The sequence below is a fragment of the Amblyraja radiata genome, chromosome 18, assembly GCF_010909765.2.
Source record: "Amblyraja radiata isolate CabotCenter1 chromosome 18, sAmbRad1.1.pri, whole genome shotgun sequence".
Classification (NCBI taxonomy): Eukaryota; Metazoa; Chordata; class Chondrichthyes; order Rajiformes; family Rajidae; genus Amblyraja; species Amblyraja radiata.
The window spans coordinates 31,196,384-31,220,626 of NC_045973.1; the positions used below are offsets into that span (position 1 = coordinate 31,196,384).

The 24,243-nt window shown below is 37.4% G+C and overlaps 2 protein-coding genes across 4 annotated transcripts in view; one reads left to right on the forward strand and one right to left on the reverse strand.

Annotated features, from left to right (window-relative positions):
• Positions 1–3,823, reverse strand: part of fancd2 (FA complementation group D2) — a 93,130-nt gene extending 89,307 nt beyond the window's left edge. For 2 of the 3 annotated variants that reach the window (XR_004414673.1, XM_033037041.1), the window contains exons 1-4: positions 3,645–3,795; positions 1,757–1,897; positions 994–1,061; positions 245–348 (exon numbers count right to left, since the gene is read on the reverse strand). Coding sequence is in view for 2 of the 3 variants with exons in the window: in XM_033037041.1 (XP_032892932.1) it covers positions 245–348; positions 994–1,061; positions 1,757–1,897; positions 3,645–3,714 (383 nt within the window). In the remaining variant the exon portion in view is untranslated. Of the gene's footprint in view, positions 1–244; positions 349–993; positions 1,062–1,756; positions 1,898–3,644 lie in introns of all 3 variants that reach the window. The other variant, XM_033037042.1, reaches the window with a different exon arrangement.
• A 1,179-nt stretch (positions 3,824–5,002) lies between these two features.
• emc3 (ER membrane protein complex subunit 3) lies at positions 5,003–17,308 on the forward strand. The gene is made up of 8 exons (XM_033037044.1): positions 5,003–5,193; positions 8,105–8,162; positions 8,850–8,943; positions 9,246–9,350; positions 11,032–11,113; positions 12,999–13,078; positions 13,741–13,823; positions 14,346–17,308. The coding sequence occupies exons 1-8, from the start codon at positions 5,039–5,041 to the stop codon at positions 14,472–14,474; spliced, it is 786 nt and encodes a 261-aa protein (XP_032892935.1). The 5' UTR covers positions 5,003–5,038; the 3' UTR covers positions 14,475–17,308.
• The last annotated feature ends 6,935 nt before the right edge of the window (positions 17,309–24,243 follow it).

Sequence of the window (24,243 nt, forward strand, 5' to 3'; positions counted from 1 at the left end):
GATCTGCTACAACCAAGACAGAATCAGCCTTGATGTATTGTGATTGAATGGTCTGCAGGTACTCACTGTCTCGGTTTGCATAATCACAATGAAAAGCAGGTCAAGATGCCAATAAACAAGGTCAATCGTTTCAGGAGAAAAAAATGAAAATGGAAACAAAAAGTTGCTGTGGAAAAGGAATAAGGAGTATTTTAACAGTCCTGGCAATAACACTGTTGTCATCACCTTTACACGTTTAATGTACCTTGATTCTCCCTCTTGATATTGCCCACAAGGTAACAGGCAGTTTCTGAATTTATCCCTGTTCTCGATGTACGATTCCATGCCTCTTATAAACTCCTGCACAACCTATAAATAACACAGCTCAAATAAATTCAGAAAGTAATCCTTTATTCCTGGTACAACAAAAAATAATTTCACACCGCAGTACATGTGACAATAAAATACCATTGAACCATTGGGCAAATGTTTCTCTTCAGTGCTGGGATGTTTAAGTACAACTGAAGTAACTTCCTCGCCAAGATCAAATATGATCAGGAGCTGGAGTAGGCCACCAGGATGCCACAAACCTGCCCTGCCATTCGATGTTGGCTTCACCTTTTCTGTGCCAGTTCCCCATAACTCTTAAATGGAAGCAAGTACAATAGTGGCTTTAAGGTTTTTTTGTATGTGCACAAGGGTATTCAGGGAATGGAGGGATATGGATCACATGCAAGCAAACATGGCATCATGTTTGACACAGACATTGTGGGCCAAATGGTCTGTTCCTGTGTTGTACTGTTCCATGGACTGGGACTTAGTCTGTGTGTCCTTGTGCTTCTTCAAACAAAGCATTTGACCAAAAGCACTTGAAAGAACCAACTCTAAGGACAGAATTGTCATTTCAAACTTGACTTACAGTGAACAGTACATTTCCAATTAATATCACTAGCCAACTCCCATTACTGACAAATCCTAACACATAGCAGCCAAGATATAAAATAACATACTTACATTTGGATAGCGTGCGTGCTTCCTCAAAGATTGATAGAGCTTCTTTTGAAAAATTGCCTGGTCTAAAGCTACAATAAGTAAAAATTAAAATGAGTTGAATTTATTTTGGATGACTTAAACACACATAGAATCTGAGAGATTGCTAAATGTTTTATGGTTTTGCTTTGTATTCAATTGTTTTTCCTATGGTTTTGCTGCCCTGAATGATCACTCATTCCACTATACGTAAAGCCAAAAATGCAGGCCTGTATCTGTCAAACTAAACAGTGGATAAAAGCAAAATACCATACCAAAAATTCTGGAAAGATGAAATAAGATCAAAATATAAACAAAACAGACACCACGTAGAGAGTAATAGCATTATTTTAAAATGGCAAACGTTAGCGATGCAAACGTTAACGATGCAGTGCTCAGGCTAGTATGAGGAAGCATTTTCAAAAGAGATTTTTTTAAATTAATGGACCAAAACTGAACATTTGTTATAAAATATTAATTGTTATTAACTAACTAAATTGTGGAAAGGACATGACAATCAATGTTTCAGGACAATAATCACAGGTAATTCACTAACTGAAAAATAAATTTAAGAAACAAACTATAATTTCACAGTATGAATATTAGTTATACAATGTTTTACAGTTTTAAGTATTGTTTGAACACTTGGATTGAAATAAATTCCACTTTATATGATACAATGTGTTATCATAGCATTTAAAACAAAGCTCATTGCAAGGTGTAAACAATATCTTTTTTATAAACATACTTAGTTTATTTGGTAGATTTCCATATTTCAGAATCACTCCTGCCGTTTTTAGCAACTGTACAAATACTGTATCATCATCCACCTCTCCCTCCTCAGCAGACGCTATTCGTTTTCTACCGCCAATTTTGCTTTTCTTCGCCGCTAAGATAAATTATCACACAACTCCTCATTAAACAAAGATTGTAAAAATAAACCTCCAAAATTTACAGTGTAGTGTTTATAATCATTTCATTATCAACATGCTAAATGACAGAGAAGAATCAGTATCATACCACAAATTTCATTTACAACACAGTCAATCAACATTTCTCAGTTTTCTATGTTTAACAGACACTTTGGGCATTTTATCTGCAACATACAATTTACATTTGGTGTAAAAACTTTGCAATGGATGAAATAATCCCCGTTTTGTTATCCATTATTAGCATCAAGCAGCTAAGAGCACCAATAGTATTTCCATCAATTAATGTATCTTAGTCTTTGTACTGAAGTGTCAATGGCATCAATTAATGTATCAGTCATTGTACTGAAGTGAAATGGAGCAGTTCATTTATGCTAATTTTTTTAAGGCACTCACATTATTTTAGAGAATGCTATACTTCCTATAAACTATCAATTAATGACAGAAATATGGCACCTAACCACAGAGACTGGTTAACATGCAACAAAAGCTTTTCATTGTACGTAGGTACACGTGGCAATAAACTAATCATTAAACCATTCTAACAAGGACATTTAGTAAAGTAGATTCCTCTACTATTTCAAAGTTATCATTGACAGTTTTAATAATTAACTTTAATAAAATTACCCACTGTGTTATCATTCTGATGATTTCCATCTTTGACATACAGTGCCCTCCATAATGTTTGGGACAATGACCCATCATTTATTTATTTGCCTCCATACTCCACAAGCTAAAGATGGCTGCAATACAGGCCTGGTAGAGCATCACCAGAGAAGATACCCAGCAACTGGTGATGTCCATGAATAGCAGACTTCAAGCAGTCATTGCATGCAAAGGATATGCAACAAAATACTATACATGACTACTTTCATTTACATGACATTGCTGTGTCTCAAACATTATGGTGCCCTGAAATTGTGGGGGGGGGGGGGGACCATGTATAAACACTGCTGTAATTTCAACATGGTGAAACCAAAAAGTATAAAAATGGCTTTTACTAAAATCTGACAATGTGCACTTTAACCACATATGATTTTTTTTCTATTACAAATCTCAAATTGTGGAGCAGAGGCAAATAAATAAATGATGGGTCTTTGTCCCAAATATTATGGAGGGCACTGTAACTCTAACAATTACACAGTGACTCACAACTTTGGAGTGTCTAATCCATAGCTGCAATTTGAACTTAGAATGGCCAAATTTTAGATATTTTTATTCAGGAATAGATTTTGGCCATGGCACCAGGGACAAAAAACCCACACATCTCCTTCTTTGTAATAATGCACTAAACTGGCAAGTCGGTGAAACTGCATCAGTAAAACCAGCAAGTCGGTGAAACTGGAAAGGTGCTAATTGGAAGGGGCAAGATGGTAGAGCTGGAATGTTGGCGAATCTGGCAAGGTGGCAAAAATGGCAAGTGGAAGGGGCAAGTTGGTGGAGCTGGCAAGTTGCTAAAGCTGGCACATTGGTGGAACTGACAAGTCAGTGGAACTGGCAAGTTGGTAAGTGGAAGGGGCAAGTTGGTGACACTGGCAAGTTGCTAAAGCTGGCACATTGGTGGAACTGACAAGTCAGTGCAACTGGCAAGTTGGTAAGTGGAAGGGACAAGTTGGTGGAGCTGGCAAGCTGAAATTGATTCATCGGCATTGTATAGTATGCAAACGAACAAAAGTTTATGAATGATACGTTTGTGGGTTAACTTACTTGATTGGTCTTTGGCAATTACCACGTCGTCGTCGTCGGCTGACTTAGACAACCTTCTTTTAGCCACCATATCGCCGGCCTTGGGCCTGCTCCCAGCAGCTGACTGATGATCAAATTTGTACAGCCCGCCACTGCAGCCGGTTCACCGCGCATGCGTCACCACCTCCGCCGCGCCTCACTGCGCCTGCGTCAAAGCTGCTGTGCATTATGGAACCTGTAGTCTCTCTTCGTTAAGGTTCTAATTTCCTTCTGTGGGAGACAAAATACTGTGGTAGGTAAAGCCAAAAAAAACTGCAAATGCTGGCAGTCGAGTATCGCTTGAAGTGCGGTTCTGGCCTCTCAGAGGACGAGACTCAAATGAGACTCAGACGACTCTCTGAGCAAAAAGGAATTCCTCTGAAACTATGCCCCTTGTTAAAAAATACTCCCACTTAAATAAATGTTTTCTTCGCATCCTTCTTGTCAATCACCCCTGATAACTATACAGGTTTCTGCAGATCACCACTAATTCTTCTATTCCCCAAGGACTGAAGAAGGGTCCCAAACTGAAACATCATCTATCCATGTTCTCCAGAGATGCAGAAATCCAAAGATTTGCAGCTATCTTCTTCTTACATGGATGTAAATGTTGTAAATGACCTAAATGTGGAAGACCAACATCTGTAGTCTATCGTGTCTACCTGCAGTTAATACTTGTGTCTCCTAAATGGATCAATATATTATTACAGGAATAGACGTGTAACATTGCACATCTCCAGATTCAGGGACAGCTTCTTCCCAACTGATAACAGACAACTGAACCATTCTATCAACAACTACAGAGCGGTCGTGAGCTACCATCCAACTCATTCACATTGGGACACTCGGACTATCTTTAATCGGACTTCACTGGACTTTATCTTTCACTAAACATTATTCCCTTTATCACGTATCTGTATACTGTGGATGGCTCGATTGCGATCATGTAGAGCCTTTCTGCTGACCTCAGTACACGTGATAAAAAAAACTAAACTAAACTAAACTATATGTGAGTCTGAAGAAGGGTTTCGGCCCGAAACGTTGCCTATCTCCTTCGCTCCATAGATGCTGCTGCACCCGCTGAGTTTCTCCAGCATTTTTGTGCACCTTAAACTATATCCATAACCCTTTGTGTAAAGGAAAATTGGCCTCAGATTGTTAATGATAATTCTGATATTGTTTTCCCACAATAGCTAAATTGACAATAATAATTTCCCCAATTATATCAACATGTATGAAGTTCCACCACCGAGATCAAGTACACTTCCCATTCATGCAAGGGCAAGGGAGTGTACGTGTGCCTCAACGTACTGACGTCACGGGTTTACGCTCCGCGAACACAAGAGTGTGCGTGGTGGCGTCATTTCCTGCAGAAGATGGCGGAGCCGGAGTTGTTGCTGGATTCCAACATCAGGCTCTGGGTGGTTTTGCCCATTGTCTTTATCACTTTCTTCGTGGGGCTGATTAGGCATTACATCTCCATCCTCCTACAGAGTGACAAGAAGCTCACGGAGGAGCAAGTTTCGGACAGGTAGAGAAAACTATTCATCCAGTAATAACCATCTCCATGGAGACCATCTCCCTCAAGGGCTGTAGAAGGATTTGTCATTTTGTTGTATAGTAAATACGTTTGTATCGTAAATCTGCTTAGTATGGCGTTTGTAAATGCGTTTTTATGCTTCTCAACAGATCCAGCTTTTGCATTTTAATTCATTCTTTAATTATAATTTATTTGTAATCTCTCATTTCTAACCCACTGACCATATGCCATAACATATGCAAAGGGTTGAAGTAGAGGAAAATCTGCTTGTTGGACTCTGATAGTACCTGTTACCAGTTGTTTCACGTTGGTTTGGATTCCAGGGAAAATGAGATCACCTTACAGGAACAATGCAGAAAGAAAGAATTCTGTGCACACACAATGCTCAACTGAAGGATGGAGATTAATCATGCCATCTCTGAGATCTTTTGGCAGCTGGGGAGGAAATGGACAGGTGATATTTTGGATCAGGAAGAAGGGTTGTTGTATATTTCCTTCCCCAGATGTTCCCTGACTTGCTAGGTTTCTCCAGTGATTTGTGTTTTGCTCAAGATTTCAGCATCTGCAGTCCCTTGTGTCTCCATCTGAGGACTGTTATTGTTTTGAAAGCAAGTTAGGTTCCTTTGGATGATTATTCACCTTATGATCATGGCTGTGCCTTTTTTTTCTGCAATTATATTTGAAACAGATTGTAGAATTTGTGTTCTACAGTAATAAATGTGAGTAGTTAAAAAAACAAACTTGTATATGAGAGAAGCTGCCTCAATGTCAAGTATCAGCTAGAGTTATGCAGCACTTTTCAGTCGTTCTTTGAATTATGAAAAAATATATAATTTTTTTTACCCTAATATTCTAGCTTAATTTTGGAGTCTGTTGTTTGAATTGAGAGTTTTAGTTTCACTGTTTATAACTTGCAAAGGTGATACATTTTTAATTAAGTTTTCAACAGATGTAGATACTGAATCGACAGAGTCTAGAAGTTTCTTAGACCAGTCATTTCAGAAGCAGTTTACTTATTGAGTTTGACCAGTGATTAATAGCAAACACAGCCATTAGTGAGCTTTTGCATCCTGGTTTAATGTGAGTAAAGAACATCTAGGATAATGCGTACTTCAGACAAATTCACTGGATGACTAAAAACCTTGGAAATATGAGAAACAGTTAGGAGAACAATAATAGGCTGGTTAAAGTGGCAGAAAAAAATGAATATGGAAAACTGCTAAAGTGATGCACTGTGACAAAAATAATGTTGAAGAAAATAGCAGAGTTCCAAATGGTGTGCAAGTGTATAAGAACCGAGTATACATTTGCATAAATACTTGAAACTGTCAAAACATGCCAAAAGACTAGTTGATAAGACTTGGGGGTTCATTAAAGAAGCAAGTAGAACGAAAACAGGGAAACTAAGTTAAACCTTTTGTAAAATAGCTAGGAAGGCCACAAATAAATGTTGTCTATCCTGAAGCGTGCTCTTTAAGAAAGTCCGAGAAATAGTTTATTGGATTGGTTCTGCGGGTGAAGGATATATGACGCAAGGTTAGTGTGGAGAAACTGAAGAAACCGTAGTTCTCTTTGGGGATTGGTTTTGGAGGGAAGTTGAGACAAGATTTGGTTGAAGTGTACAATATCATGACAGATTTACTCAAGATAATGTTAAGTTGTTTTGGTTCATAGAAGTAGCTATCAGATGAACGTGACTAGATCTAAATGTTTTTAAACATTTTGAAAAGAAATAAGAATGATGAGAATTACAAGTTAAACATGGTTTCTTAATAAATCCATACTGCCCATTAGTTTAGGTTGTCTATGAGTGCTACTTCCTCTATAGCCCCCGCTTCCCCCTCCATTAAACCAATTGCCTCATTAAAAATATTTTGACTGTTTCCAAAACCCCATGCTGGCTTTTAAGTTATCGTTTTTATTTTGTCAAATATTGTTTTCCTCTCCTTTAAATCTGCCTTCATCTCGCTCCTTTCCTGATTCAGATTTTTACCCATGTCACTCAATGTAAGTAGCGATAAAAATCACTAATGGTATCCTAAGTGAACTGTAATAAGATTATCTTTCTGAGCCATCACAGCCTTTCATGCAATCAATTGTTATTCTCCAGTGGGCCTTCTACTGGGTGGATATTGTTTGTTACCTTGTTTATCTTGAGTCATAATCAGAGTCATCTGCAGTGGATTCTCCCTATTCCCAGTAATCTCTGACCTCTCCCTATCATTTGCTTTCCTTGTAATCTTGGACAACTGTGCCAGTGCGGGGGCGGGGGGGGGGGGGGGGGGGGGGGTTGTTGACAAAAAATGTCTTGATTGGGGTATGCAACTGGAAGAGGCATTATTTCAGTGGTGCTGAGAAGGGAAGTGTTATAGGGATATGGACCAAATGGAGATGAATAGGACTATCTTGTATAGGCATCTTGGTCAGCCTAGACAAGTTGGGCCAAAGTTCCCATTCTGTGTTACTCCATGACTTAATGTTTAGAGGGAGATTCTATAAATGTAATTGATAGCGTGGTTTTCTGCTGTTTGATGGTGCTCAAGTGAAATAATTGTACAAAATAACCACCAGATGGAGTAAATGCAAACTAAAGTGTCAATCACCATTTAATGAAGGTTAACAGGTAGTATTGCTGATGTTGCCACGTGCATATTTAAGCCTGTTCCTCGTGGACTATGGCTTCTCCTTAAACAACCAAGCAGCTTTTTGGTACATAGCTTTGCATTTGTCTGTTACATACAAAGGTTTTGTTACAAATGTTACTTTCAAGTTGGCGTATTCCATATATGCAACAATCAATTCTGTTTGAATGCAGATTATCAAACTACTTGAATGTTAACCCATCTGCTATAGTTTCCATTTACTTCTTGAGTGTTAAAAGTGAATGTATTTTCTATTGCAGTCAAATTCTGATCAGAAGTAGAATTTTGAGAGAAAATGGAAGATATATTCCAAAACAGGTAATTATTTCCTTCTCTCAGCCATCTAAAATCAACTTTCTGACATTGGGCCAGCTAGTATGGGTTTGTCAGTGCGGTTTGGATAGCTTTCTTTCTTATGCTTTTATCAATGCACTGGTCATTCTGTGTGTTCACCTATTACTGACCAAGCTCTGTCCTGCCTCTCCTCTTTTCCATCTTTCTTCCCCCCCCCCCCCTTCAGACAATCAGTCTGAAGATGGGTCACGATCCGAAACGACACCCATCTTCTCCAGAGATGCTGCCTCACCCACTGAATTATTCCAACATTTTATCTTTCTTTGGTATCAACCAACATCTCCAGTTCCTTGTTATTACATTCATACTGTACCAGTGCTGTTAGGAAAGAATATCTCCGGTTGGCCATTCAAGAAATTATATGGAGAAGCTGAGGAAATCCTTTTTACCTTCCACATCTCCCATTCCCTCAAATTATAAATAACTCAGAAGAAATTGGGGTCTTAGCCCACAGGAAATTTGTGTCCTGGATACAATCATCTGTAGTGCCAGTTCTAGCCAGAAACCAGCTGTCCTACAATGTGCCCAAGTCTCATTTAGTTTGTGCTTCATTTATCAAACCAACAACGTTTATGTTTTTTCCCCTTGGTGGGATTGCAAAACATTTTAATTTAGTTCATTTTGATGATTTTCCTATGTTTAACTTTCTAGTCTTTCCTAACGCGGAAGTATTATTTTAACAATCCGGAAGATGGATTTTTCAAGAAGACCAAAAGAAAGGTTGTTCCACCCTCTCCCATGACCGGTAATTGATTCTTTCTCTGTTTGTAAGTTTTGCACTTGGCATGTAACTTACTTTTCATACTCTGTATCAATACTTCCAAAAATTAAATCAATTAAAGATGTCTCCTCTATGGAGTCTTACATGCAAAATGCTGTCAAAGTTGGGTGTAAAAACTGTATTTTAAACACAATCAAACAACTATGAAGTGCTTTGGCTATAAAGTCACAGCATGTGGTGATAAATTTCCCTGAGCAAGAGCCAGTGTGTTACAAATGGTAATACTGAGATTAATCCGAAGAATTGTTATAACTTCCTGTTTTCAGACCCCACTATGGTGATGGACATGATGAAAGGCAACGTCACCAACGTACTTCCCATGATTCTTATTGGTGGATGGATCAACTGGACCTTCTCCGGTTTTGTCACGAGTAAGTAATGCACTGTTAAACATGATAAACTAAATAATTGAAGTTCTGATATTTAACGTTTGACAAACATCACTCACAAGCTGGTAACTCAATTCTTCCATATAAAGATATTTTCCTCCAACTGAAGCTATAAATTTAATTCTCTTGTTACAGGTCTTGCTATTAATCCAGAACTTGCAGCATCCTCTTCATGTAGAATTGGGAACCAGACCTAATTTTGTATTCAAATCCAAATTATGTTAACTGCCACCTTACCCAGCTGATCTTTACTTGAGTCTCCAATTGCATGTCAACATTGAATTTCATTTCTTCAGCATTTTTACGAGAACATCATCATCAAAAACCTACAGGCCTATATTGTGTCCCAAATTTTACCTGTCCCATCATTTGATCCAAACATACTTGCATTTACTATTTCATGCAGAACGTAAACCAATATAGCACAGGAACAGGCCTTTGGCCCATAATGTCTATGCAGACCATGAAGTCAAATTAAACTAACCCCATCTGCCTGCACCTGATCCATATTCTTCCATTCTTTGGATATTCATGTGTTTGATGAAATGTCACTTGTGTCTGTTTCCATCACTTGTCTGGCAGCGTGTTCCAGACACTTGCCACTTTAAAGAAAACTTGCCTCGCACATCTTCTTAAACTTGCCTCTCTCGCCCTAACGCCATGCTTTCCAGCCTTTGGAGGAAAAAGACCAGCTATATTCCCTATCTATGCCTCTCATAATTTTATACACTCTCAGGTCACTCTCTGCCTGCAACAATAGAGAAACCAATTCAATTTTATCCAACATCGCTTTATAGCTAATACTCTTTGTATTAAATTGAATTCATCCGGATCTACAAATTACACTCAGGCCTCTGAATACTTTTGTTAAAACCCACTAATGTGTCTACTCTTTTGCCATTAAAGCCCTCATTAAACATTATATAGATAGAAGTTTTATGGTTAGACGCTGTTGAAATCTTTCAGTGTTGTTTCTTAATCACTCCCTGCTATAATGGGTGATTAAAGTAGTCCCAATATAGTTTTGTTACCATATTTTAATGTCTTCTTGAGTGGCATGGTAGCACAGCAGTCGAGTTGTTGCCTTACAGCGCCAGAGACCCAGGTTCAATACCGACTACAGTTGCTGTCTGTACGGAGTTTATATACTCTCCCCACGCCCGTGTAGGTTTTCCCCAGGTGCTCTGGTATCCCTCCTGCACTGCAAAGACACAAAGGTTTGTAGGTCAGTTGACTTTGGTAAAGACTGTGAATTGTCCCCAGTTGTGTAGAATTATGCTAATGTATGGGGATCGGTTGACGGCATGGACTTGGTGGGTCAAAGGGCCTGATTGCGAGCGGTATCTCTAAACTAAACTAATGTAGCTGGGATTCTTATATCTGTCCTTAGTCCTACCAGAATCTCTTGGAGTAACTGATATGGAGCAGGGACCAAATGGATTTCCCACTTATTTTCTTGACTTCAGTTTACAGAAAATACCTGTTGTGTTGAAATGTTGTATCCGTTCCATTGTATTATTTTGATGTTTATTTTTCTAATTTATAGTGGCAAAGTAACATTACAATTCTGGTTGGTACTACCAAGTAGTGCAGATTTCAAATGTGTGATTAGGAAATTGAAGTTGGAACGCTTTTACAAATACTATCTTTTTTTTCTCTTTAGCAAAGGTCCCCTTTCCTCTGACATTACGTTTTAAGCCCATGTTACAGCAGGGAATTGAACTACTCTCACTGGATGCTTCCTGGTATGTTGAAAAATACACAACTTAAAACAACTCGTCAGTAAATATCTTGATTGCACTTTGCAGATGTGAACTAAAATCAAGCAGAACCTAACTTTTCACTAACGTTAAACGTGCACTAAATAAACTTTTTTTTCTTATTATGATCTAAGATATTTGAGCTTGACGTGCCTAACGTTCAGTTTTCCACCACATCTCAGTTATACATTTCAACTAAAAAGTGTAAATCTTTCACAGAATAGTGGAACATTTCGGGTTAAACCAATTATATCGTAATATGCGACTGATTATTTAATTTTGATGTAACCTATAGACTTTGAACTTCATACCTATTTTCAAATTTATTATTTGTTATGGTAAGGGTTTTACAGAACTAGAAATGTTATTTTTAGGCAGTGATTTTTGGCTGACTTAATTTGTGAGGCAGCCGCAAAAAGTTTGAGGATAGTGCTTGAAGGAATGGTTACTGAGTTAAACTCAAGGATGAAAATGTGCATCGAATGCTTTTTCTCAATGGATGGGATCTGTCCAGTGAGTCTAATTCTTTTAGCCATTTGACCTGTTCGATGTTACATTAATTGTCCATTAAAGTAAGACCGGAATAAACAAAGGCTGTGTCAGGTTCTGATAACTCATAAGACCACTGAAAATTCAATAGAGCTATTGATTTTTAAATGGAAGCTAGATCAATTGAGTCATTTAAAACTCCATCAAAATCCTCATGAGTTTATATTAAGATTCCTAAATCTATCTCTTTAGTCCTATATCTTTATTCTTCCTGTCTTTTAGCAGTACTCTTCCTTCAGCTTGCTCAATAATTCATACGAGAATTGTTTATGATTCCATGAGACTTTAAAAGAGGCTGATGTAAAATGATCCATGGTACTATTTTGAAAAATAGGGGTGCTAGATTCAGTTTTTTTAAAACAATACTAATACTTTGCACAGAAATCAAACTGCTGGAGGAACTCAGTGGGTCAGGCAGCATCTGTGGAGGGAAATTAACATACAAATTTTTTTTGTCCGGGTGTATGCTGAGCTAAACATAGCTTATTTAGCTATTATCATTTTTGATGCTACATGTGTGGAGAGAAATGGACAGATGACAATTCAGGTCGGGACATATCCCTTGCTAATATTGCTAAAAATAGCTTATTCAGCCATTATGTTAATGCTGCATGTGTACGAATTAGCAGTTGTGTTTCCTACATTGCAAGAGTAACGCACTTGAAAAATACCTCATTATCAGTATGTAAAGCAAAGTTGGGTAACCAGAGTTGTGAAAGTCATTATAAAAAAAGTTAATTTGCTTTCTTAATATCGCTGATATAAGCAAAATATAGAGAATCAAAGCGCAGGTTATAACCAATACAAAAACATTATTGGTGGGCTCTTAGTGAATCTATTATCAACAATTCGTGGTTCTTAAACAAGATAGAATGAAAGATAATATTTTTATTCAAATTATTCTGAAAGCAGTTATTTTCTTTTTGCAGTTATTTAAGCACACTTATTCAATGTTCATATGTGATTTTAAAGGAAGGAACAGCCAGTAAATCACTGTTTGTGAAGTCATTCCTGGCTAGATCAGTCCTTGGGTAAAAAGAGAGTCAGAATGATAATTTAATAGAAGAAAATAGAACAAAAGAATAAGAAAACATGAACGATGTACCATTTGATTTTTGGACCATTTAATCAGTTTTGTCCCTTGCCTGATGGGAGATAACTGTGAGAAACAAAGAAAAATTCACTTGTTCTGATTTTGGCATATTGATTTGATGGCATATCGGGGTTAACTGTATGTAGCCAAAGTTGATAGTGGAGGAACATTGCCATATTTACTTTTAGCAATTTTCTTCATGTTAATTTATCTTTTCTGTTTTTTCAGGGTGAGCTCTGCCTCTTGGTACTTTCTGAACGTGTTTGGACTCAGAAGCATGTATTCCCTGCTCCTGGGACAAGATAATGGTAATCACTGACTTAAATGCTTAGACGTTTTGATGCTTTGATGCACGTCTCGCTTCGAGAGCATTGAGAATTGGCTGTGAAAAATTAGGTGGGACGTTTTTAAATTAACCAACAATGGTATCTCATGTCAGCAAATTATGCTACTGCCTGGTGCTTAAAGTCTGATTGAATTTAAAAAAAATAATGAAACAGTCTACGAATCATGGAACATCAGCCTTGTGCTTTTGTTCAATGTCATATAATTTTGGAATTCTTGCAACCATTAGATCCTTTCGAATCATGAACGTCAAAAGTTATATGTCAAAAGGACAAGTCGTCTTTTCGATTTTATACTCTAGGTGTAATTTAAGGATTTGATGTGATAAATTAGGATTGCTTTTTTTTAATAGGATAATCTTTTTTTACACTGGTTGCTATATTTGGAAATTTCCAGTAAAAATTGACTAAAATTTCTGAAAGCATCTTTACAGATTCTGAGATTTGCTGCACAAAGTAAACCATTTTATGTGGAGCTGTTTACTGTGTTCAAACTGTTTACCTCTTCAACTGAAGATGTTCCTCTGTTGATAAAATGTTGGTCTTTTCAGATGTTTTAAGTAGTTTCGCACACTTTAACATAGAATCCATTGAATTACAATAACAATCTTTGTCTGTTATTGTAGCTGCAGATCAGTCACGTATTATGCAAGAACAGATGACGGGTGCTGCAATGGCAATGCCTCCAGATACAAATAAAGCTTTTAAGGTTTGTTATTTAAGTACCTTACCACAAGAAATGTTGTTTTAGTTCTCCACTAGCTCTTATTATTTGTATTAATTACACGATATTGCATTTAATTATAATTAAGAATTAATTGATCCTGAGCCCCAATTGCTGCTAATTTGAATAATACTACAGAAGTTGGTTGTATATTTTTTAAACACAGAAGTGGATGAAAAACGATACAATTTTTATTAATAAACTACAAAGATTCATTTTTAGGAGTTTGTAACTGGGCGGATTAATTTCTATCTTTCTGCGAAGATGGTTAAGAGAATTTGTTGCCTGGATAAGTTTAAATCCTAGAACTTTACAGGAATGAACTGGTGATTGTCAAGAAATCCTATATATGTATGAAAACTGGCACTGTGGAATACTAGAGACTTGGTAGTATTAATAAGAATAGGGTGAAAATTGGAGAATAATAGGAATTTAAGTTGGAATAACCAATCTATTTAGCAGTGAAAAACTAAAATTACAGAAACTATATTCCTTTTCATTCTAAAGGCTGAATGGGAAGCATTGGAAATCATGGATCATCAGTGGGCCTTGGAGGAAGTGGAAGAAGAGCTCATGGCCAAGGATCTTAATTTTGAAGGAATGTTCAGCAAGGAAATGGAGACATCGATGTTTTGAGGCAACTTTAACCAGAATCCCAAATTAAATTTCTCATAAACTTGGGTTTGCAGTAAGACTGAAATTTCTCCTCGACTTAAAAATTCACTTGAAAATATTAGAAATGTCTTTTAAAGCTTCAAGTTACACAAGCCACTGACTTGATACTTTACTGTGAATTTGAAAGCCATTGGCATAAAGATACTAATCAAGAATAGATTGTATTGTTTCTTATAACATCCCAGGAATTGTCTCCCTGTTCATTCATAAAATGCAAGTCACTTCGTCTAAGGTGTCCATGACCAAACGTGTTGGATCCCTCCTTTGTTAAAACCATTGTGGTGTGGGGAGAGTACTATTCTCATGTGGGTGAGGGTGTTTTTTGAGATAATGTTGCAATATGTTATTTTGGAGTTCTTAAAGTTCAAATTTAGAATTTTGGAGTTCTTAAAGGTCATAATTTATCTTCATCTTGTGTCTATCAAGTTTTTTTGCATATTAATACTAAGGGAACTGGGGTAAATAGGATGGGAATATGTGGTTTTCCTTTAACCATGTTGAAATTGTGACTGAGAAGTTACAGGTTTTGCATTATGCCCATTTTGATGATTTCACTGTAAACTGGTGTCTGGAAAAGAACAAAAAAAAATATCTCATACAATATATTTTAAATTTAAATTTATAATTTCTAAGCTGAGTTCCTTCTCCCCGCTAACTGCAGAAATTGAAATATCACAAGAAATTTAACTAGCAATGTCATTCAGAGATGAACTCTGCATTTGCATTATCTTTGCTCTAATCATGAATTAGCTTTTCTATTCCTGTAATTTTGCACTTTATGGTTACAGATCGGTGGCACTCAGTTCACTGCTTTCTCTGTTAGTGTGAAAGGGAAATGTGGAGCTGTTTTTAAAATGAATAATTTGTCCACTTTTGGTTTGGAAACATAACCTTGCTAGGACACTGCGTCAGTGTTTTGAATATGCTCTTGTGGTAACAAAAGTATTTTAAGACAACTGATCAATGTGTGCATTTCTGACATGATATTGCCCATTTGTTCAAGGGCAAGTAAAAAGAAAACTGATTACCCTATTTGTTGCATCCTGTAAGTTCAGAGAAAAGCTAAACTATCTGGAGAAAATCCCAAGAACTTCCTGTCTGTACAATTGAACTGATCTCAACCAGGCCAGAGATAGTTTAATTCTCATTCTGCAGGAGATGCTTTTTTGTTACCACCACCCCCACCTAACAATTAGGATGTGTGTGAACATTTGACACTGACAGATTTGGATAAGTGTTTGGTGCACATTATGGACAAGTCGCCCAAGGAAATGCTCCTTAAAAGTTTACAAGTGAAGTATTGGAATTGGCCAAGGATTTGTGTGTCAACAATTTAAATAATTAAATTGTGAAAAACTTAGAAACAACAAAAAAGACATATTAACTGCCAGTATGAAGAAGGATTCCAACCCAAAACGTCACCTATCTATGTTCTCCAGGGATGCCTTTTGTGTATTTCCTTGGCAAACTGATTATTTTGCTTCATCGTATTTATTGAGCCACTCAGTTAGAGAGAACTATAAAAGGTTTTGTTTCAACTGCATGGTATGCACTTGGGATTAAGCCATCAAGTCCCACCTATTTCTCAACCCCTCGGTCTGATTACCTGAGATAAAGTCGTGTTGTTTCTCGACCAAATTGCAGTAAAATGATGGTCCACTTGTTTCCAAGACTAGTTTTGCATACACGTTTAACATCCTTTTAATGTTTAATGTTAATTTGTAAACAATATATTCCATGGCATGCTGCTGATAAACCCATCCAATAAATGGATGTTTGTGTGTATGCATTCTGGTATGATTAGTATCAAATTTTGCCCTTGCTTACTTTTTTAAATTTTATTACTATAATGGCTTTGAATTCTTTCCTGATGAAGTTGGCTTACAATACGATATGGTGTTTCAGGTACGACTGGCCCTTCATTTTTTCTCACAGACAAAAGGGTAGTGAGAGGCTATTTGACACTTGCTTAGCAATGTTCGAATTTCTATGATATTTCTATCATCTTCCACTCCATTGCAAATCATGTTTCCGAACATCTATCTGCATTTGATATACAACTAAACCTGACAAGTTGGGCTTTGACGCTATAATATGCCTAGCTTTGCATTTCTCGTCTGAGTCGAGCTGTGTCATCTGGTGAAGGCTCAATAAATTGGCCATTACGAAATATGAACATCAATAGGCAGATAAAGTTTTGTGTGTAACTAATAACTATATAACAGCACTGTATTAACATTCCAACACAACTTTCATTCTGATGAAAGGTCATAGAATTGAAATGTTAACTTTTCTCCAGAGATGTTGCTTACTCTGCTGGACATTTCCAACATTTTTATGTTTGTACTAACATTCCAGTAACGGTCTCCTTTCAAGGATACCCAGATTATTATTATTATTATTATTTGATTTGTTTGCAACAATTAAGTACTTCTGGGCATGATGGGGGTGGGGTGCAGTATAACATTCTATCGCCGTTGTACAAAGTTAACAACTTGTACCTTGTTGCTGTTGTATAAACATTACTTTTACTTGGTTCTCCTTTGTCATAGAAGCCTTTCAGATGAAAGTTACAAGTTCATAAAGTGTAACAAGAGATAGCGAGGAGCATGTAAAATGTAATCATGTGCCCCTGGGGAGGTTTTTAGACTTGCATTATTAACATTTCATTCTGGAGACTTTCTTTAGCAAAATTGGTCTTTATTGTTGGTGTTATAGGACAGTTTCTTTAATGGGTTTAAAGCTCAATTCTGTGTTCATTTGATTAAAAAAAACACTTGCTCATTAAAGCCTGAGGCCTGGTCTGGTGTAATAGTCAATGTTTTGTGAATAACAAGAAAAGGCATTTCTGACAATTGTCTCTATTTTAAGAACCTGACTTTCAAACCTGTATAGCAAAAATGTGTGGTTTGCAGCTTAAACTAAAAGTATCAGAAAATCTTGGTCTATCGTTATTGCATTAAAAGGGCAAGAAAATGTATAGATGGTTAAATGTAAATTGAGTATCTATAGATAATTGATAAAGAGCTTGTTAAAATATCCGCTGATATTGCTGATTTTAATGCATGAGTTTTTTTATCCTTTTGAATTTGTGAGATTTCACAAAATACAAAAATCAGATGAGTTTCGGGAGTAGTGCTGTCGAAGATCCATCATTTTTCCAATGGGATCATTAAAACTAAGGAATCATAATCTGTTTCTCGTACAGGTCCACCACTGATTTTCTGGTTTCAGAGCCATGCCAAATTATCCAGTTTGCCGGGCCATAGAGGTCACGGCCCCAGGATTCAAACGGTGTGCAAGGGGCCTGCAAAGTCGGTCTCGGAAGTTGGCACTAGCTAGGCTGGAGTTCCAGAGCCCTGGCCGCAGGGGGAAAAATTGATCCTCCGATCAGAAGTTCAGCCCCAATACGGTAGAGGTTGGCTGCCTCACCCAGCCTTGCTGACACAATTTAAGGGAGGGGGGTGGGGGGGGGGGGGGGGGGGATTTCAAATATGCTCTCGTAATTTTGTCCTGATCGAAGGAGGTGTTCGACCATCAGCTGTTGAAAAATCAGTAGTGGACCTGTACAAAGAATTTCTAATAAGCCAATCCAAGAGTCCACCAAGGAACACGTGTTTCTCAAAGGGCCATTAGACAATAAAATTCACTTCAGCATTAGTCATTTTCCAGTTTTTGTTTCATTAAATATGAAGTTCTTACTTTTAGAAACTATGTAACAACAAAAACGCCCATCTTTTTTGTATTAATTTTCAAACCAATTTTTGCACGTCAAGGTTTTGACACATCGTATGTCCTGCTGAGAAATGCTCATTTGGAAAAGTCCAAATGAGTCCATTGTTTCAGTATGTCACATTTCTGACGTATTAAATACTGAAGAATGAGTCTCCCTGCTTCACCCTCCTGATAGGAATGGGCTCAGTCTTCACTTCTATGCCCTTGTTCATAGTAATTAAATTTAAGTTAAGGTGCATAATAAGATCAATAAATTGCTTATTGATCTTCATATGACATAAAGCTTTTATTACTTTGACTAACCTCATCGCAAGCTTTGGATAAATCATCAAAGCCAGAGACTTGCGGTTCTTTTGACTACATTTTCAATCTATTTTGACTACAACCCATGGTAGATGCTAGAAAGCCCTTTCAATGGATTTTAAGGTCATTGGCTTAAATTAATCTAGTCTTGGTTTTTTAATGAAAAATCCCACATAAAATGGAGCTGATCGAAAAAGACCTCCAATTATTGATCATTACCATGTCATCCGACTCTTGGTATGAAGACTTCTTGCTTTAATATTGTTCATATTGCTCCTACACCATATACAAAAAGAATAAAATGGCACTAACATAGCCATGGCATTCTCTTGAACTCACCAGATTTAATTCAATTGGGACCAACAGCTGTATTTATTTTTGAGTACATCAAAGGCTTCTCCAATCTTAGCAGCAACAATTGGGTATAATGGATACGAATTGTTGATACTATTCCAGCCAAGTCTAAACTTGGTGATATCTACACGGTTATTATAAATCACAAACCAAGATATACAAATCCATCTAAAACTCCAATATTTCCGAGACAGACTAATTGAGTTGCCCATAAACCTTCTGTTCTCATTAAACAACTTCTGCAATACTAAATATGCACTCATTCGTTTCTAAACTATTGCTTTGCACTCAAGTTAGGAAACTCCTTTCTCGTGTATCTGCAAACACCTCCATCGCAATCCAAGAGATTTAATGGGAAACTTACCGTTTCTGAAATTTGTTTGGCTGGCAATCAATTCATTACAACTAGAAAGACTAAGAATAGATGCCCATGCTTCATGAAAGGCCAACTGGACAATGTAGCAGAGAAGAGCTGTTGTTCCTAAGTGAAAGTTAACACCTTGAGAGAGCAAAGCCTTTTCTATCTGATTATCTGTAAATATGTAACTGAAGCATGGTCCCAATTGCTCTATGCTATTGTTCCCAATTGCTGGTGGTAAATACCACTTCTGCTGCTCTTATAGTTTTTCTACACTTTCAGTAAACAGTTACGCGAGCACACAGTTTTTCAACTTTTATCATTCAATTTGTGTCCTCTTCCATTATAGGGCCTCTGAAAGGTAAAATATATGAAAGCCTATGGAACCTAAATGGTTGAATGTGTACTCTAGTGTAACACAACAGATCGCATGAAAGTTTGACTTTTTCAGTGACTGGTTGACAACTGTCTTTTTATATTCACTCTATTTAAAAAATAAAATAAAATAAAACCCCATATTTAATAACCCTGTTCTCAGAAACTATCTGCATATTATTTTGCAGACAAACTTGCTCAGTTTTGTACGAGATGTTATTTTCATTATGTGTTTAATAAATTTTTTGAATAAGAATACTTGTTAAGGGTGACTTGATTATTTCTAATGTTCTCAAGGTAAGAAATTTGCATATTTTACATGGGGCGTCTATTCATTTACAATTATCAAAGTATTTGATTGTCAAACTAAAGCTGGTAGTACTAGTTTTTAAAGTTTAAAAAAAAAACCCATTGCAATCTCCTGACTCTGCAGCACATGTATTTACTGAAAAAGAGGTCAAATTTGTGGAGGCACCTCTCTGGGTCTGCTAATTAGAAAACTGGATTAGATGAGCTGAATGGAGACACAAGGAACTGCAGGTGCTGGAATCTTGCGTGGAACACAAAGTGCTGGTTAACTTAGCGGGTCAGACTAAAGAAGGGGCCTGAATGAAACGTTGCCTATCCATGTCCTTCAGAGATGCTGCCTGATCGGCTGAATTACTCCAGCACATTGTATTCTACTACGGATTAGCTGAATGTCTGTTTTGTATGACTTAAATTACTTTTCATTGAATTGAATTATCATTTATTAAATTAAATGGCTGTAACAATTAACAAAAATGTTACACTTGTCAGAATTCAACAGCAAATGAAAATTATATCTGTTAGTCTGCTATCGATCTTAGATCACATTTTTTTTGACGATTTTGCCTCTAAATCGTATATGTCCAGTGTAGGCAACTGTTACCACGAGAAATATTTTTAAGCTATGTAGGCAAGCATGGGAACCCTGCCATTGTTAAGAACATGGTACGAACAAAGATGATTATTTAATTAATTGTTCTTTTTTGTCAATTAATTGGTTATGGGAGAAACGTTAGCCAGGATGTAAATGCAATTTTTTAAACAGTGAATGAGATCTTCCATTTTTACCTGCAGTACCACAAATTTGTTGCTACCTCAGACATTGAACTATGCAGCATTCCCTCTGCACCAAATGTTACTCTGTACTATTCCCCCATGCAAATATCAGTTACAGTGCTGGTGCCAGCTACTGGGATCATTGATGACCTTGTGTGACTCCACACTTCTGTTTCTCTACTGTGAATAAAGTAGAAAACGATGAACCATCAGTACCAATTGTAAATAGATCTTTAATTGATTAATTCGCATGAAAAAACAAGGTTCATTTTGTTGTGCAGACAGTTTGAATATTAATAATTTATTATATAGCATAAGAGTTTATGTAAGTTGTGATATGCTTTGTTTTAGCCAGTTAGGAATCGATTTGAGATGCCCTCCCTAGTACTGTGCTGTTGTTAACTCTGATCTGTGTCAGTAAAACGGCTATGCCTGTTAACTGAGATTTCCAAAGGGATTTCATGTAGAAATTAATACTGCAAGCAAGAAGCTCAAAGATTTTATGGCATTATTATAGGTCATTGTGGCAGTAATTTGTGTTTCCAAAAGGAAGAACTAATCCCTTGAGAAATTCCTTAAACATGCAATTTAAAAATGAAAAATGTCCAATTTTTGTCATGAATAGTATTCTCTTTATCAGAAATGAAATGAGTTCAAGTGTACGGGACACAATGTAATGTGAATTACAACATTAACGATTTCTTAATGGCAGTAATATCTCTGGGTGATGTAATGAACAAACTAATATGTAGGTAATTTTTACAAATGTCTTGAAATTGTAACTTAGCCAAATTCCTAAATGTAAAAGGCAGATGATATCAGAAATGCCAAGACTTAATGGACTTAATGGACAAAAAAAAATGGTTTTCAGTATACATACAAGGCAGTTTCTCAGTAATAAAATTGTTGTCATGTCATCATGCCCTTGCATTTCAGTGATGATGCAACCAAAAAAATCTTGTTCACATTATTTCTGGGAATGTGCGTGTTTGTAATTTTACAGATCAGTAGCAGATGCGTGCTTTATTCTGTGATGAGAAAACATTTGTATGTGGCCTTGTAGATGTTTGATTTTGTTTTGGCAGATATACAGGCAACAAGTGCAGTCTGGAATCTTTCGGGAGGGAAAATAGCTAAAATTTAAAACATTGATTCAAGTTTGAAAGTGCCCCAGAAATCAAAAATACGGCAGAAATGACAATGTATTTTATGTGTAATAGCTATGTCTATGCATGCAGGTCCACAAGTGGCATGTGGAAAATAAATTACTGGCAAGACACACTGAAAGCCAATAAGGAGATTCCGTCTTGACAGAAATAAATGAGAGAAAGAATGAATACTAATTCATGGAATTAACTGATGGCAACATTTGATTGAATCAAATGAGAAAAAATCAACAGTATCAACTGGAGACAGAAACAGTGACATTTGTAAAGAGTGCACTGAAAAATCCTTCATTCTGATATGATATGGTAAAGTAAAATAATAAAAGCTCTGACAATATTAAATAGTAACAGAATCTCATGAAGTCCTTTATGGAACCGTGAACTGAAATTAGATGTTCTTCAGGTTTAATTCAAAGGCTTCTTGAAGACCAATATCCTCAATGACTCTTGTGAATGGATGGATTGTTTTGGGTCTGGATCCTTCTTCAGACTGATTGTAGTGGGGGGGGGGGGGGGGGGGGGGAGAAGACTGGTGGATGGATGAATCATCGTTCCCATTCTAAATGAGCCTGTGAAAGAAGAATTTCCCCCTTCACCATCAGTCTAAGGGTTTTGACCTGAAACGTCACCTATCCATGTTCTCCAAAGATGATGCCTGACCTGCTGAATTACTCGAGCAATTTGAAATCTCTTGTGTAAATCAGCATCTGCAGTTACTTGTTTCTACATTCTGTTCCTTAATTTATATTTCTGCACAGATCATATAGAAAGGACTCAAAATCCACAGGTGAGGTTAGTTTCTAAAACAAAAGTACTTGTTAATCAGATCTATTTTAAACCCGTGTTATTGCCATGTTCGAGGGATGAATCACAGTTCTCCCTCTGGATGTGCTTAAAAGAGGCCTGTGACAGATTATCATGCAACTTTTGAGTCATGGATTCTGAAAGGGACAAGATTGCTCCCCCACCTATTTACACGCCAGCAAGCTATATAAAAGCATCAGAAACAGAAGGAATAGGTCATATGATCCCTCGAGCCAACCCCAACCATTCAAACTGATCTGATGTTGGCTCAAGATGTTTGAGGCAGGAATCTTGACAAAAACACAAAGCGCTGGATAAACTATGGGTCAGGCAGCATCGGTGGAAGGTTATGGATGGACAATGTTTGAGGTCTGAACCCTTTGGACTGATTGTAGTAGACGGGTGAGAAAGCTGGAGAGGTGGGAGTGGGGCAAGAGAGCATAGCCAGCGTGGTTTGGGTCTTTGATGGTCTTCCAACATCTTTCTACTTCAGAAGACTGCAGAGATTTGGTATGTCGATTAATAATCATTATTGACTGGTTGCATCGCAGCCTGGTTTGGCAACTTGAAAGCCCAGGAATGAAGAGATTACAAAGAGTGATGGACATTGCCCAGTCCATCATGGGTACCAACCTCCCTACCATCAAATGGATCTATAGGAGGTGCTGCCTCAAAAAGACACTAGGGAAGAAGGTACTGGAATCTAAAAACCATGACCGCCAGCTTGAAAAATAGCTACTTCCCAATCAGTTTCTTGAACACCACACATGAACCTCAATATGAACTTCTATGGACTGTCTGTTTTCTGCACTAGTATTGTGGTTATTGATTTTTTTCATTACATAATATCTATGTGTATTGTGTTTTTGCAGACCTGTTTTGCTGCTGCAAGGAAGAATTTCATTGTTACGTTGTCAGTACATATGACAATTAGACAAGGTTTAGAGGGATATGGGCTGAACGTGGGCAGTTGGGACTAGTGTAGATGGGGCTTATTGGTAGGCATGACCAGGTTGGACCTGTTTCCATGCTGTATGACTTTGACTTTAAACACTCTTGACTCTTCCACAAACATCAGAAGGGATGGCCATTTCGGAAGGCATCTGGCCTTCCTTGCTAATCTGAGGCCTGTCCTCGACAGAGGTCTCACCTTCATTCCCCTCCGCCCCCACCTCAACGAGTTCAAGGAAGAAGGGTCTCGACCCAAAACGTCACCCATTCCTCTCCAGAGATGCTGCCTGCCCCTCTGAAGTGTTCCAGCTTTTCATGTCTATATTCTCTTCCTAACCATGCTGTTTTGATTCTATGACTATACACTCTTGACTCTTCCTCATCCCATCAGATGGACTGGTCATATCTGAAGGCATCTGGCCTCCCTTCCTAACCACAGGGTTGATTCGAGCTCAACAGTGCTGCAATGCTTTGACTCCCTTGATGTCCACCTCTGTCTCTCACATCTTGGGTGACAATGCGTACGTCACAGGGAGCCCCGCCCCCCCGTTACCAGGCAACCGGGTATTGGCAGCCCCGCCTCCCCGATTGCGATGACGCG

What these genes read in the sequence shown, in the direction of transcription:
- emc3 (XM_033037044.1), top strand. Translation starts at nt 5,039, where the DNA reads ATGGCGGAGCCGGAGTTGTTGCTGGATTCCAACATCAGGCTCTGGGTG. An exon ending in GAAGATATATTCCAAAACAG is followed by an intron (nt 8,163 to 8,849) that starts GTAATTATTTCC and finishes TTAACTTTCTAG; the next exon opens with TCTTTCCTAACGCGGAAGTA. An exon ending in GCTCCTGGGACAAGATAATG is followed by an intron (nt 13,079 to 13,740) that starts GTAATCACTGAC and finishes CTGTTATTGTAG; the next exon opens with CTGCAGATCAGTCACGTATT.